The 16,712-nt window shown below is 37.3% G+C and overlaps 1 protein-coding gene across 1 annotated transcript in view; it reads left to right on the forward strand.

The window, feature by feature from the left end:
• Positions 1 to 15,836, forward strand: part of ADAMTS5 (ADAM metallopeptidase with thrombospondin type 1 motif 5) — a 53,858-nt gene extending 38,022 nt beyond the window's left edge. Inside the window, exons 5-8 of the mRNA XM_002716775.5 lie at positions 600 to 783; positions 1,145 to 1,320; positions 3,953 to 4,128; positions 9,155 to 15,836. Of these exons, the coding sequence (XP_002716821.2) occupies positions 600 to 783; positions 1,145 to 1,320; positions 3,953 to 4,128; positions 9,155 to 9,722 (1,104 nt within the window). The 3' untranslated portion in view covers positions 9,723 to 15,836. The remainder of the gene's footprint in view (positions 1 to 599; positions 784 to 1,144; positions 1,321 to 3,952; positions 4,129 to 9,154) is intronic.
• Positions 15,837 to 16,712: the final 876 nt, after the last annotated feature.

The raw sequence follows: 16,712 nt of genomic DNA on the forward strand, positions 1-16,712 counted from the left end.
CCCCATCTTTCTGCCTTTCAAATAAATTCAATAACTTTAGCTAAATGGACAGACATACCATGACCCAGAGATTGTTAGCAGAGACATACACTACTAGAAGGCATAATGTCAAATGGCTCGGAGGTAATCTTGGCAGTTTGTTCAGTGCATACTTAGGACGAAGCTTTCCGATCCACTTGTGCTGGGTGTGAGGGGTGTGAGAGGGGATGAATTGGTTAGAATTGGAAACACACTGCAATTCCAGAGCATGGCTGTGCTCAGTCTGGTAGAAATATAACTGCAAGAGGGCACTTCAAAAAGATCGTGGGAAAAATGAATTAAAAGATAAATTCATTTTGGTGCATAAAATTTTGAAGTCCCTACATAGTTTTTCCATAATATGCATTTTTGTAAACTTTCTGAAGACCTCCTGTATGCATGGGTTTCAATGCTTTTACAAAAATGCAAACTTGCCATTTAATTCTATTTTCCATGAACTTTTTGAGATGCGCTCCTATCTGTCATGAGATTTCTATGCATCTTTACACGCAAGCGACTTCCAAAGGGACATACTGGAAGCTTTCCTCCTGAGTTAAAATGGTTTCTGTTTTCTATTACAGACATCAAGTCATGGAAACTGGGGGTCCTGGGGTCCCTGGGGCCAGTGTTCTCGCTCTTGTGGGGGAGGAGTACAGTTTGCCTATCGCCACTGCAATAACCCTGCGCCCAGAAACAGTGGCCGCTACTGCACAGGGAAGAGGGCCATCTACCGCTCGTGCAGTGTCACGCCCTGCCCAGCCAATGGTATGTTGCTCCCAAGTGTCAATAAGCAACATGTGCGCATATAGTTTCTATTCTAGCATTAATAAATAGGGGAGGCTGAAGAAATAGCATTAATCTTATAGTGCACAATTCTGCCAAGGTGCAAATCAATAACAAATATGTGAATTATCCCTAAATTGATTAAGTTATAATTTAGGTATTCAGGTGACAACAGAAAATAGTCATCATTTTGAACCCATGTATAGATAAAATTCAACACGGGTGAATTAAGAGGCTCTACATTTTTTTTTTTGAAATGTTAGCATCTTCTCCTTAAAATTAACTATTTAAATGTTGAAATTTCAGAACAGATAAAGTAATATTGTGATGTGTTTGGTTCTAGGTAAATCTTTTCGACATGAACAATGTGAAGCCAAAAATGGCTATCAATCTGATGCAAAAGGAGTCAAAACATTTGTGGAATGGGTTCCCAAATATGCAGGCGTCCTGCCAGCAGATGTGTGCAAACTGACCTGCAGAGCCAAGGGCACTGGCTACTACGTGGTCTTCTCGCCAAAGGTAAGTACACCCTGACTGTCCACCAGCAGAGGGCATCCTCTGTGGAAATTATTTGGTAGAAGGAAGCCTGCAAACGTCACACACGAGCAGCCACTATATTTTGGGGTGGTTAGTATTTTGGAAGATTTTTATTTTCACCTCTATAATTTCTATATTTTCAAACTTTATACAATGAATAAAAATTATTTTATAAACAGAATAAGTAAATGTTTTAAAGGCTATTTTTGAAAAGCATAACTAACTGTCAAAGAAGGTAGAATGTTACTGTACCTTCAAAATAGCCATGGAAATATCTAGAATTGCCTAAGTGACTATAGAGCAAGAAAGCTTTCTCTTTTTCTGTCATTTACTTAAGGCTCCCTTCATACATCATGAAGATGGGTTTCAAGATCATCATCTCTCCGGCGCCGCGGCTCACTAGGCTAATCCTCCACCTTGCGGCGCCAGCACACTGGGTTCTAGTCCCGGTCTGGGCGCCGGATTCTGTCCCGGTTGCCCCTCTTCCAGGCCAGCTCTCTGCTGTGGCCCGGCAGTGCAGTGGAGGATGGCCCAAGTACTTGGGCCCTGCACCCCATGGGAGACCAGGATAAGTACCTGGCTCCTGCCTTCGGATCAGCGCGGTGCACCGGCCGTGGCGGCCATTGGAGGGTGAACCAACGGCAAAGGAAGACCTTTCTGTCTGTCTCTCTCTCTCACTGTCCACTCTGCCTGTCAAAAAACAAAAACAAAACAAAACAAAACAAAACAAAAACCTTCAAAAAAAAAAAAAAAAGAACATGAAAAAAAAATCATCATCTGGACCCAGACTTTTGAATAAGTCTTCCACCCTTAAAATAAGTTAGTGTCCCTCTAGTTATATGCCACATACAAGGCAGATTCAAAATGTTCACAGAAAATGGAATAATAATATAAACTTTTTTCTTAAAGATTTATTTATTTTATTTGAAAGTCAGATTTCCAGAGAGAGAAGGAGAGGCAGAGAGAGAGAGAGAGAGAGGTCTTCCATTTGCTGGTTCACTCCCCAACTGGCCACAATGGCCGGGGCTGTGCCGATCCGAAGCCAGGAGCCTCCTTTGGGTCCCACATGTGGGTACAGGGGCCCAAGGACTTGGGCCATAGCAGAGAGCTTGATCAGAAGTGGAGCAGCCGGGACTCAAACCGGCACCCATATGGGTTGCTGGCACTGCAGGCGGAGCCTTTACTCACTACACCACAGTGCCAGCCCCAGAAGATAAGTTTATTTAGGTGCAAAAACATTTTGAATTTATTCATATGAGGGTTCATCAAAAATTTGTGTGTAGTTATCCCTTGTCTTTTACAAGAGATATTTTTGATATACTTTTAAAAATGTTTTTAAATATACTTCGATTATTTTCTTGCTCTCAATATTATGCAATAATTTATAGTAGTTAAAGTATTATTGATCTAGTTTTCAAACAGTTGCTACATTTAAAACTCTTCTAAAACTAGTATTCATATATTTATAACATGGTATTGAAAAAGAAGCTACTGCTCAGCTTATGCAACTTTTAAAATATTGTATCTTTCTATTAAAAATAATACATTTTCATTTGAATTATCACAGGGAAATAAAAATAAAAATATTAACTGGATATACCATCATCTGGGGAGCTGCTAACCTGTTGAAATATGTTCTATAATTTACATGCAAATATGCAGTCATTCATCTGCTCACACACATGTATGAAAAGCAGTTTTCATGTATTCATGAGTGTAAGATACATATGCTTATTTATATGTCATTGCAGATGAGGTGTATTGGAAAAGTTCAAGAAAAATGCGTATTATAAAAAACTATGTAGAAATTTCAAAAAGTTTTGCACCAAATTACCTTGTCTTTTTATTCCAGTTTTCCACAAATTTTTGAAGTACATTTGTATAGTTCTGCAAAGATCACTTTGCAACTTTTATATATACTCATATGCCCACACAACGAACAATTCATTTACATACTATTTTACAACTGGCTTTTTAACTATAATATATGCATATTCTTTTTTTCATCCTCTGTTGAATCTTTTCCAGTAAATATTTTTTCTGGCTTCTCCATGCTCCTGTTTCTACTAATTGGCCCCTATTTCAGTGTCTAACATGTCAACCTACAAATAGGGAATGCCTTCCAACCATGACATGGTTTTGAATGTCAGGTTTAGAATTTCAAATGCGTTACTCTAATACACTTCTGCAACAAAGAAGGACCATGGCTTGCTGGACGCACTTATATATACTCCACACAGGTGATAATCAGAAACACTAAGTGAGAAGACTGCTTCTATCAAGGTAGACAGCCAAGATTTCTGCTGTGGGAACAAGTATGCAGAAAGGGAGATGAGCACCTTGGATCTCCCAACACCCTGGGAATTAAGTAGGATGTAAATTAAGTTGAAGGGAGAAAGTGTGCAACCTAGACTTCTCCCAGATCTTCTTTCTCCCAGTATGTCAAGGATTTTTCTGTTAGAGACTCCTGGAAACTATGCAGTTGCTGTTGTTTGCTTGTTTATTCGTCCATATCCTATCTAGTTCACTAAAACTCAAAAATCACAAATAGAATTGTTTAGTTTACCAAAGGAACAAAATATTGCCCACGGCTAATATGTGTGTCGTGCTTCAGGTGACAGATGGAACTGAATGCAGGCCATACAGTAATTCCGTTTGCGTTCGAGGGAGGTGTGTGCGAACCGGCTGCGATGGCATTATTGGCTCAAAGCTTCATTATGACAAGTGTGGAGTATGCGGAGGAGACAACTCCAGTTGTACAAAGATTATTGGAACCTTCAATAAAAAAAGGTAATTGGTAGAACTCTTGCCTTTACATGACTCCAGCAGAACTTCATCGACTCTTGCAAAACTGATAAAGGGGGTTCATATAACATCGTAAGCTCTCTATAGGAGGACGTCTAACGTGATTCTGGTAACACAGAATGAATATGAGATTGGAATGAGAGGAGATGAATCAGGAATGAGAGGAGATGCATACAGCTCTGGTTGGACACTTGTGGTGCCTCCAGGAGGAGATAAACTACAATGGCTGTGAGGGTTAAAGTCTTGCATAGTCAAAAAACTGAAAAGAAAAAGTGGGTGGCATTCTATTTTAGTGATATCTTGCAGATGTATGATTCCTGAAACACAGTTCATGAAAGAATGGCTGATTTATATCTTAACTAATTTTTTTTTAACAAATGGATTCTCAATTGTATGTTTTGTTCTGGAGAAAACATTTCTCTTGGAGAAATTAATTACAGTGGTGTGAGCAACAATCCTGTTTTATAGTGGACTACTCTGGTTTATGGCTATTCTATAGAGAAATATATGCAGCCATGACTATCTGCTACTTCCTCTCATGGTCCTACAAATATGCTTTAAATATGTACATTTTTTAAGCTTCTGGCATAAAACATTGTGCTGTCAGCCAAAGGGCTGAGTTCTCTACAGAATCCCATAGAATACAGAGTTGTTTGTTTCCTTAGTACTATCACTGTCATGCTGATTGGCACTGGCTGAGTGTAAGTACCACGTGGTGGGTAACTTGAGAGTAATATGCAAACCACATTGATAATAAGGACTTATTTTTTAAAAACTTCTTTGTGTGTTATGTTAATAATAGAAATTTTATGTCATTAACATAAAAACTGGTCATGACATTTGATCTAATATTTAAAAATCCATGGCTAAAGAAGTTATTCTGAGTTAAAATATGTATTACATCTTACTTGCTAATGCAAGTTATTCATTTCATTGTGTTGGACCATCTATGTCAAAAATCCTGCATCTCTCAATTACAACTTGCATTTTTACACATTCCAAGCGCAAGTCACATTAGAGATGATCTATGTCCAACCTTTTGCTTTACAAATTAGAAAACTGAGACTCTTCAGGTTTAGGCCTTTATAGGTGGTGCACAACTGATGAACGTCAGAGCAGGGCAGAGGCTGTCACCTAAGTCACAGGATGCACAAGACATTTTGTAAAAAGATAAAGGAAAGGAGGAAGGACAAGGGAGGAAGGGAGGAAGGGAGGAAGGGAGGAAGGAAGGAGAAAGAGAGGAAGAAGGGGAAAGACTGAAAAAAAAAAGAGAAAAAAATTCAGTAACCAGTTTAGGAATAAAATATAAAATAAAAGTACATCTCATATATCATATGCTATGTATTTTTTTCTACACAAAATTGTCAGTCACTTTTCAAAATGCTATGCCTAAGTTTGCTAACAAGTAACACCTGCATATTTGCTGTCACATGAAAAGAGGAAGAAATCTATGATAGCAACCAATGGTGTGCAATGTAAGCACTTGCAAAATGGCCAAGATTATGCATGTGGGACAAATGACCTATTCAAGGATCTTGGGACTGGAATATTTGCAACCAGCCTCTGATTGAATAATTTGCTAGTCACATGACCCTTGAGGACTCATGTAGTATCTTTACCATGAGATTTCTCAAAGGTAGAATGGAAATAATAGTAATTATACTGTAATTAATAAAATTGATTACAAGGGTTAAGCAAGGTAATACATATTTAAATATTTTGCTAAGCTTACACCCATCACAGATATGATCCTAAACTTAAATCACTCCTTCCTTAATTTTCCCCATCTCAGTAAATGGCATTCAGTCCTGTTACATAAGCCCAGTTCTTTCGTTACCATTCACCTCTCATTTGCTCTCACACCCCACATCCATACATCAAATTCTGCCAGCTTTATTTCCACTTTGTATCCAGAATCTGGTCGCCCTCACCACTGTGACCAGGACACTTCATCCAAATGATCATTAGCTCTTACTTGGCCCAACGCAGCTCCTCCTCACTATCTCCCAGCCCCAAGTCCCCGTCAGTAGGTAAGGATAGCTAACACTTTATTTCTAATCAGGCCCTGTGCCCTCCAGTGGCTTCCATCTTGCTTAAAGTCAATGTCCAAGACTTTTTTGTAACCCGAGAGTTACAAGAGAGTTTATTTGTCCCCTGCTCTGCTGTGTGTGTCTTCAGCATGTCCTTGTCACTTACTTTGCTTCAACCACATTGGACAGCCTGCCACCTCTCAAACATGGGCCCTGGCAGGTGAATGCTGTGCCCTCTGCCTGGATCACTTTTCCTTAATTAATAATCAGTGTTCGCTTTGGGTTTCTGTAGGTCCCTGCTAAGTGTCCCCTCACTGATGATGACTACCCTAAATGAATTGAAGGATCTCTCTCCCATCCCCACTATTGCTCTCCATTTTTACCCTGTTCTCTTTCTTCAGAATTCTGATCAGTCAATACAAACCACAGATTTGTTTTGGTAGGGAGAGGTAGAGATCTGACCACCCCCACTAAAGTTTTGCTTCCATGAAAGCATTATGAATATGAAGAAGATATTCCTCCATGGCAGGCATGGTGCATGGTCCTGTGCAGATAGCCCTGAACAATACAAGAGTTCCCTGCCCTGCCAGCCATCCTTTATAGTATGAAGGCAGTGGGATTCATTTATTATAGCCAGGGAGCCAATTACTGTCTCAAATTGAAATGCTACCATGCAGAGTATAAAGATAGGGAATAAGAAATGCAATCATCCTTTACTAAGGCACTAGGAAATCAGAGCACCAGCCTCAGATTTATTGATGCCTCGTGAAACTCATTTTGAAGACCCACTGCAATGCTGATGCCCTTAGTGACTTTCATCCGTGTGAGACAGGCTGTAAGAATCAGCATTAAAAATTGGAAAGTTCTCTTGCCCTATTCCATTACCTTTCTTCTTTCTTTTCCTTGCTCCTTCCTTCTTTCCTTGCTTCTTATCACTCAAACTCTGCATGCAACCAGAACTTATTTTCATTTGACTGCTATAAAATCTGTCTGGCAAAGCAAAGATCTCATGCATCCGGGCACACTGAAAGGAACACAGATTGGGAGTCAAGAGGTCCAGCAGTTAAGCCTCACACTGCCACTAATGAGCTCTGGAGTGAACCTGTTCAAACACATTTCTCCGTTGCAACTTGGTATTCTTTGTGTAGGAGATGTGATATTTTCTCCATGATCCCAGTGTTGACTGTTTGAAGCCACTGTGGCTTCAAACTGTCTATATGCATATCATCTAATTCAAAAAGTAAGACATGTAGAAGTCCTTATTATGAAATGATTTATAAAGCAAAGATCTGACAAAAGAGGATTCTTTCTAACTGCAATAGTTCTTTGATGCTTAACTAGTATTTCAGCCCTGGCATTTGCCACAGATTCATGGGTATTAGAGATATTAATGCATTGGCCCATTCCTCTGAAAAGGTGGTGGATCTTTGGAGATCTATTTGTCACTCATGGTAAAGCCTTATGGAATTTATTGTGGTATCTCATGGGAACTAAGCCTTCAGGAAACTCTGCTCAGATAATATTAATTTTTTGGTAAGTTTAGTAAGATGTTATTACCCAATTATATAATCTTCTGTTCCATTGAATTTTCTGTCTCGTAAATCCCAGACTTTCAGTGGAAATGGAAATAAAGCCTCTATCCTGCAGCTAGTCCAAGAAACTTTTAGAATCCATGGTCACAAATTAATGTACACATTGGAACAGTGCTACCCATGTTGAAATTGGGAATGTAATTGGTGTGGCGTATGGTGTTGGAATGTTTCTGATAGCTTCAGGTGATTCCAATGTGTAAAAGTTTGAGAGAAATATTAAAAAATTTGTTTGATATTAATGAGGGCAGATTTTGTCAGCTTGTGTTTACATGTGAAACCTGATGTGAAGAAGAACATAAAGTAGCTTTGTAAAGATGGTAGGATTTGATAAAAAAAAAAATGCTAGTGCTTGTATAAATCTTTAAATACAGTTGTGATAAATTTTGAAGATAAAAGCAACTATTGGCCGGCGCCGTGGCTCACTAGGCTAATCCTCCGCCTTGCAGCGCAGACACACTGGGTTCTAGTCCCGGTCGGGGCGCCGGATTCTGTCCCGGTTGCCCCTCTTCCAGGCCAGCTCTCTGCTGTGGCCCAGGAGTGCAGTGGAGGATGGCCCAAGTACTTGGGCCCTGCACCCCATGGGAGACCAGGATAAGTACCTGGCTCCTGGCTTTGGATCAGCACGGTGTGCCAGCCGCAACATGCTGGCCGCGGCGGCCATTGGAGGGTAAACCAACGGCAAAAGGAAGACTTTCTCTCTGTTTCTCTCCCTCTCACTGTCCACTCTGCCTGTCAAAAAAAAAAAAAAAAAGCAACTATTAATGTCATCTCTTTTGTTGAAGTTTTTTTTATTTATTTACTTGAAAGGCAGAGTTATAGAGAGGCAGAGGCAGAAAGGCAGAGGCTGAGGGGAAAGAGAGAGAGAGAGAGAGAGAGAGAGAAAGTGAGAGGTCCTCCATCCACTGGTTCACTCCCCTGATGGCCACAATGGCTGGAGCTGTACCAATCCAAAGGCAGGAGCCAAGAGTTTCTTCCAGGTCTCCCATGAGGGTGCAGGGACCCAAGGACTTTGGCCATCTTCTACTGCTTTCCCAGGCTATAGCAGAGAGCTGGATCAGAAGTGGAGCAGCCGGGATTCGAACCAGCTCCTAGATGGGATGTTGGCACTGCAGACGGCAACTTTACCTGCTACGCCACAGTGCCAGCTCCCATTCTAACTTTAAATATGCCAATAATTGTATACAATAGTCTAACTGTAACTGTATTTTGTCATAAGAAAATCAATTTCTAAAGCCAAATTTAAGCATATTTCTTAAATGCATTAATAATTTGTGTCAGGGAACACTTTTTGGAGAATTTGTTTGTTCAGTCATTTGTTCAATGTTATTTCTTTCCTCTCCACCCCCACCCACTCTTTCCCTCCCCTGTGGACACAATTCCTGCCATCAGTAAGGGCTACACCGATGTTGTGAGGATTCCAGAAGGGGCAACCCACATCAAGGTTCGACAGTTCAAAGCCAAAGACCAGACTAGATTCACTGCCTACTTAGCCTTGAAGAAGAAAAATGGTGAGTACCTTATCAATGGGAAGTACATGATCTCCACTTCAGAGACCATCATTGACATCAATGGAACAGTCATGAACTACAGTGGTTGGAGCCACAGAGATGACTTTCTACATGGTATGGGCTACTCAGCCACAAAGGAAATCCTGATAGTGCAAATTCTTGCAACGGACCCAACTAAAGCATTAGACGTCCGATACAGTTTTTTTGTTCCCAAGAAGTCCACTCAAAATCTAAACTCTGTCACTAACCATGGCAGCAATAAAGTGGTATCACATACGTCACAGCTGCAGTGGGTGACAGGCCCATGGCTCGCCTGTTCTAGGACCTGTGACACAGGCTGGCACACTAGGACGGTGCAGTGCCAGGATGGAAACCGGAAGTTAGCAAAGGGATGTCTCCTATCTCAGAGGCCTTCTGCTTTTAAGCAGTGTCTGCTAAAGAAATGTTAGCCTGTGGTTATGCTCTTATGCACAAATGTAACTGGAGGATTCATCACAGATCCAAGAGTGGTGAACGAGAGGTCTACCTAATGCACAGAGAGTCATGCTTCAGTGTCATTGTCAACAGGAGTCGAATTATGGGCAGAATCTGCTCTCCGCGACCAAATGAAGATGTGCACTGCTTTATGTGACAACGGTGACCTTGGAATATAGAAAAACTTGGGAGTTATTGACTATCCCCTGGGCCTGCTAGAATGAAAAGAAAAAGAAGCAGTGATGAATGTAGATTCAGGGGACGTTTGAAGATGGAAGAAGTCTCCCCTTTGTCACCTACCTCTATAGAATGTCTTTAAAGGCATCATAATCATTGTCACCCATGACACACAGTAGCTTATTTTTACTGTTTGTAAATACATTCTCCCTTGATATGTCACTTTATATCACTTGGTTCTATTAATATATATATATATATTTCTATAGAAAATATTTGACCAAAGTAGGTCTGCAGCTATTTCAATCCCTTCTAATTTCCAGAAAGAGCTGTGGATGTTTTACTGGAAATTAAGGACTTGCTGCTGTTTTAATAAGATTTAATGCATTTGCTGACTACAGGAGATAAATTTAAGTCAAAAACCACTTTGACAGCAATCATCTTCTGAGAAATTTTGAAAAGAGAAAGGATCTCAGTGTATCTAGTCATTTAAATACATACATGGGTCCATTTACTCAAACTTGTGACTGTATTTATTCCAGACAGTTAGCCAAATTAATGCATAGTCAGGATGTAGAAGTAGTGTGTGTGTGTGTGTGCGTGTGTGTGTGTGTGTATGTGATCAGTATTCAACAGTCTAAAAGTTAGACTCCTTATGTTGGATTGTAAAAGAGAAAACATCTATTTCACCATATTGTCAATTTATGTGTTCACAACTGCTTTTTCTCTCTTTGGCTCTCAGCTGATATTTTACAATGTGTAATATAGATAGATACAAAACACACAGCAAAGAGTTTTCTATCATATTCAACACTTTCAACACTGGTACACATCTTACCAGTAAGCCTTTAAAATGTCTTTGTTTTCATGTACTTGTTCGTTTTGTTCATTGATTCCATAAGACCTACCATAATTTGTACTTGCTGACTTGGTTTAATAGGAATATTAAAGATCATTTGGTAGTTAACCACATCTAAAAGTGGTTATCATCATTAATGTGGTTAATGCAAAAATCAGTGGTTAATATTAATAAGACTGTTTCCACACCATAGGCAATAATTCCTCGATTATTTTTACTGCAAGTATATTCTTACTGTACTAGCAGTTTCCCCCAAATGGAAAGCATTTGGCTGTATCAAACAGTGTTTGAAGGATGAAATATGAAATAATTTTCTATCACATTTGTTAGGAAGTTTGTTGCTTTTATTTCCATCTAAGTGAGTTCTAAGTTCGAATAGTTAGAAATTGAAATTTTTTATCATCATATGCATTAAAAATTTATTTTTTGATGGTAAACTGCATCCCCTCCACTCTGTAGCTCAGAAAATGTTAGGTGTTTCATTTTTTCAGATTTCATTTTCTTCGTGAAATGCCACAAAACTAATTTTTAAAAAATAAAATTTGATAATAATACCAAATGTGCCTATTGTTAAAGATGTGCATACAAGGTTGATAAGAAACCATTGTTTTGGGTTCCACTGAACTCATGAGAGTTTATTTTTATTATAAAATCCTTTAATATAAAATAATTATGTAATTAAACTTGCTATATCAAGTTCATTTAAGTGGGGCAGAAAAATGGATCTCACTGTTTTAAGCACTTCTTATTTTCTTAAGAAATTTTAGTACATTTTATTCTCTTAAGAATACAAAATCAGTAGTCATCCTTTACATTTTCATACATTGACTTTGTTTTAGACATGGTAATGTTTTCTTAACAATTTACAGTTTGAGAAATGAGATCCATTACAGGACTGGTAACCCATATTAGATGGAGCTAGCCAGATACCAAGGACAGGGATAAAAGCTGACCAACTTGGTTAACAAGAAAGAAAGACAGAAAGAAAGTAAGAAAGAAAAAAGAATGAGAGAGAGAGAAAAGAACTATTGAACAAACCTCATAGACCTTTTGACCATGCAAAGAGAATTAGTACAGAGGTCAATCTTAGTTTTTCTAGCTTTGAAAATAATTTAAATCAAGTAACTTAAATGTGCCAACTTTTATTTTTATCTTTTGAGATTAAAATTTCAACAATATTAAAAAAATTGAAGGGTAAACATGATTGTCTTCTACTCTACTTCTCTACAACTGTATTCATAAAATTTTCAAAGGATTTATTAATGATATCTTTTCCCCAAAGTAATGAAGTTGTACACTTCTCATTGAAATAATCCTAAAGAACTTAGAACAATAAACCACTACTCCATGTTTTTAAAGAGTTTTCTCTACTTTTTTTTTTGTTGTGATTATCACTAGATTGACCAAGGAATGTATGCATGAACTTCTGAGAAAAATGACAAACTTGAAACTGAAATTCAAATAAATAGAATGATCAATAAATATGAAGAGTAATGAACAAGGTGGAAATCCTCCATAGCTCAATCCAGTTCAGTCCAGTTTGACTTGGTACTACATCTTTCACCTTCTCAAAGTTGCATCTTGAATTTTTAATAAGTCTGCAATTCAAGATGCTAGGGACTACTTCCTTAAGAAAAAAATATTTGAAAATGCTCAGGTTTATAAAATGTCAATCTCAATTACAAACGAAGTCCAGGAGAGCTCAGTATTTATTCTAGAATGGAAAAGATTAAAGTAAGCCCTTCTTTGGTCTTTAGAGGTACAAGGGCATTGTTGTAACTTATTCAACAAATTCAACTTCCTTTGCCTTCCTGTGGAAACAGTTTTATCCCATTAATCTAAGAATTAAGGGGTGAATCACAATTGAGAAAAAAGTTGCAGCACTGAAAAAAAGTAATTTATTGTTTTTGCAACTTGTATGTGAATTTGTGTGATAAAATTATTTATTCTTATTTAACAAAAATATGTGCAAATTCTTCTATATTTAAAATGTTTTGCTATTGTCCTACCTTTTAATTTATGCTTCATGTTTGTGTATAAAGTACACTTTGTGAGTTTACATAATATACAACACTGGTTGCTTTTGTATTTTTTTACAGAAAGCTTTCTGTGTGAAACAGGTGTATATATATATATAATTCTTCATGTATCTTTACTGATACTATCATTTTCCTTTCTAAGGAAATTTTAAATTTAATCATTCATGAATAGTAGTGTTCATTACTTGTAGCTATGTTAATAGGTATTTTCAATACCATTAACATTAATTTTTCAAAGTCACAGATAACAGAAACATGTATTTGATCATTTAAGGTGCAGGTTTTAAACTTGAGCATTTAGAAAGCTTCCCATAGTAGCTGTAGCACAGTCAAGAATCAGGTCCACGCACTTCATTGAGTAATCTAGACAAGGAGCTATTGATGTATTATGTAAAATTTGTGTACACACACCTCTGAGTGATGTAAATTATAATAAAACTTGTCTTCTGCTGCTTTTGAAACACTTAATAACTTTAATATCATTTATTCCCTAGTATCTGTAGAATTCCATAGATGATTACAAACAAATGGATTCGTATGATTCAGATGTTAGTAATCATAACTGTTTCCAAATATGGTGTGTTCATTGATAGAATGTGACTTTTTATTGCTACTATTAAATCCCCTGGAGTGGTGATTCAACTTGGGACAGGTAGGGACATGTCTGATAATACCAATTTGCCTCTGACTATAATTTAGTTGTCTGATTACAAGAATAAGACAGAGCACCTTTGCCTCACAGCACAATGCACTGGATCCATCTCTGGTTCTGATGTTTTCCTATCAACTTCTCCCTTTTAAACAAGCTTATTGTAATGATTTGGATGAGAACAGCTACTAGATTCAGAAGTCCAGTACTTGTGCTGTGACTCAGGGGTCACAATTTGTACAGTAAGGTCATGTTTAATAATGACTGACACTTGCTAGCAGTCTATGGCTGAGTGTGAAATCTCACTGGCCCAATTAGGAATATTACTAATATATTCATAGTTAAACTTCAAGCCAAACAAATAACTTTATATTTTTGAACATTTCAAAGATACAAAATAGATGACCACTGAAATGGTCATCTAAAGTTATAATAGAGACAAATTCAAAGTAGTTTATCATTTAGACACAGAAAAAAACTTGGATGTTTTCGCTATTAATTTTTCTCATTTGCCAACAATTTGTAGTTGTAGATTACAAAATAAACAGATCAGCCTAATTGCTGAATAGCCCATGTTAGCATGAACTATAGAAATGACTTATCTAGTTTTATCTTCATGAAGCACATTAGTCTGTAATGTGTAATTGTGCTCTATTCAACTGATGTATGGGAACATATTGAAATATGAAACCATGTATTTACACAACTGAAAATGGGAATATGGGTGGTATTCACCTCAGAAAGCGGATTAAATAATCTGGCAATTATCTCTTTGATACCATGTTATATAATTGTCCATGCAGGTTTTGTGGAAGAAATAAAGAAATACAAAGACACTGGTTTTGAAAGACTTTAGCATAAGACTTAGAAGTGCACATTAGTTAACCTAGTTAATTGCATCTTATTAATATAACACCACTTTAGAAATAATTTTTCTATTTCTATTTTTAATCATATACTTCCACTAAGTAGTCCATGTAGATTGCATAGGTCAAGTGAAAAAAATGAATTAATATCCCATCATCCTATAAGGCAATGCCACATCAGAATGACCCAAAGTCTAACACTGGGAGGAAAACTGTGATTTATAAGTACAATAGTGCATACATTTTTCCTGATTGTTTGGCACATCCAACAATCAGTTGTAATTCCTATTAAGGTGCTAATATCATCAGTGGTCAACTGTTAAATGCAACATTTTTGAATTACTATTTCTTTCTAAGTGATTTAATAACTTTTAAGAATGACCTCTCAGGTTTTTGTTAAAGCTGGGTGCAACTTGATACTCAAAGTTTGAAACATAAGCACATTCAGTGGTCATTCTGACCGACTGTGGCAAGCAATATAAACTATACATATTCTAAACACAATTAAGCTATTATCAAAAATTGAAGAGTGTCAGGCCACAGTCAGGTTTGAAAGCTATGTTTCAGTATTTACTAAGCTCTCACTACTCCATTTAAATATCTGTGCACATTTGGCCTGACTTTTTTTAAGTTTTGCAATATTTTTGTAAACATTACTGACGGCATCTCTCAGCCTTTTGTTTCACAACTTACAATATATTACAAACATTGCTACCTATACTGAGAGTATATTTAGAAGTTCATATTGTTATGTAACTTTGTGACGCTACACTTTTGATTTAAGAAATATAGTCTCTGGGTGATGTTTTTATATTATACAGCCAGGCTTGAAAAATATGGGTTCATTTTGCTACCATTAACAGTTGACAAACACTGCCTACATCTTGGAATGACCTATTAGTCAGAGGAAGTCATGCATGTGCTTTGTAAATAGACAGTGCAGATAACTAAACAGATTACAGAAATATGCTCCATTTGATGTAAGCAGTTGCACAAATATTAAATTCCTACATTAGGGTATGTGAGTAAATTCAAATAATAAAACTAAGTTGATTTAACCAAAATTTAAAATCTTAAAACATGCTTTCATGGTATAGAAAAATATTGCAGATTTGCACACTATTTATAAGATGTAAAATGCAAACTGCTTATGAACTTCAATTTTCTAGAAGTGTTGGCATATAGTGAAGTAGAAAGAAGAAGAAAATCTTGGAAAACTAAAGCAGGTCTTGTTTAAAACATCTCTTCAGCTTTGGCAAACTTCAAATCTGAATCAGCTATTTAAAGCATTGCTGTGTCTTGTTGCCTGCATTCCACAACAGCACTGTGGTTCAGGTAAACTACTTGAACTGAGTTGTGTGGGACCTAGTCTGTATATTTTTTATTAAGGAACATATCCTATTTTGTAAGACATTTCCCTATGTGTGATGTTAAACTGTAAAATTAAACATTGCTTTTGTGGTTTTAGTGGACACAATAAATCTAAATTATAAACTAGATTAAAGTATGTACTGTACAAGATATGTTTTAAAGTTGGGAACACATGTCCAATTATGTTTAATTTCTTCATCCCACTAGTAGCACGAAGCCAGGTCTTAAGGAGACCCTATATTTTCCATGACTTCTATCATCTATCATTCATTTTGTTATAGACATTTTTTTATTATTTTTATTTTTTTGACAGGCAGAGTGGACAGTGAAAGAGAGAGAGACAAAGATCTTCCTTTTCCGTTGGTTCAACCCCAAATGGCTGGTGCAGTTGGCGCGCTGTAGCCAGCGCACCGTGCTGATCCAAAGCCAGGAGCCAGGTGCTTCTCCTGGTCTCCCATGTGAGTGCAGGGCCCAAGCACTTGGGCCATCCTCCACTGCACTGCCATGCCACAGCAGAGAGCTGGACTGGAAGAGGAGCAATCGGGACAGAATCTGGCACCCCTACTGGGACTAGAACCCAGTGTGCCAGCGCTGCAGGCAGAGGATTAGCCTATTGAACCACGGCGCTGGCCCATTTTGTTATAAACATGTAATACTTCATCTGATTTAAAATACCACAAAACTATTGCTTCACATTTTTCTTACTAGACTACTACTCTCTAAAGGCTGCCTAGTACTGAAATTCTGTTAAATTACAAAGAACAAATTACATGGTCAACTGTTTCACTTCTATTTTATACATAAATTTATTCCATATGTAAAATTCAAGAATAAAGATAATAATACAAATGTGGAAGTAAAAGATAAACTGCAATTCACTAGCAAAAGTCTTTTTTTTTTTTTTAGCTAGTAATTCTATAGCATTAAGTTTTCTAAGGACATTAATTTTTTTAAACCTGAAATCACAAGTGTTTAGTGTACATTCCAAATTCTGAATTTCCCTT

This window comes from Oryctolagus cuniculus, chromosome 4 (genome assembly GCF_964237555.1).
Source record: "Oryctolagus cuniculus chromosome 4, mOryCun1.1, whole genome shotgun sequence".
Taxonomy (NCBI): Eukaryota; Metazoa; Chordata; class Mammalia; order Lagomorpha; family Leporidae; genus Oryctolagus; species Oryctolagus cuniculus.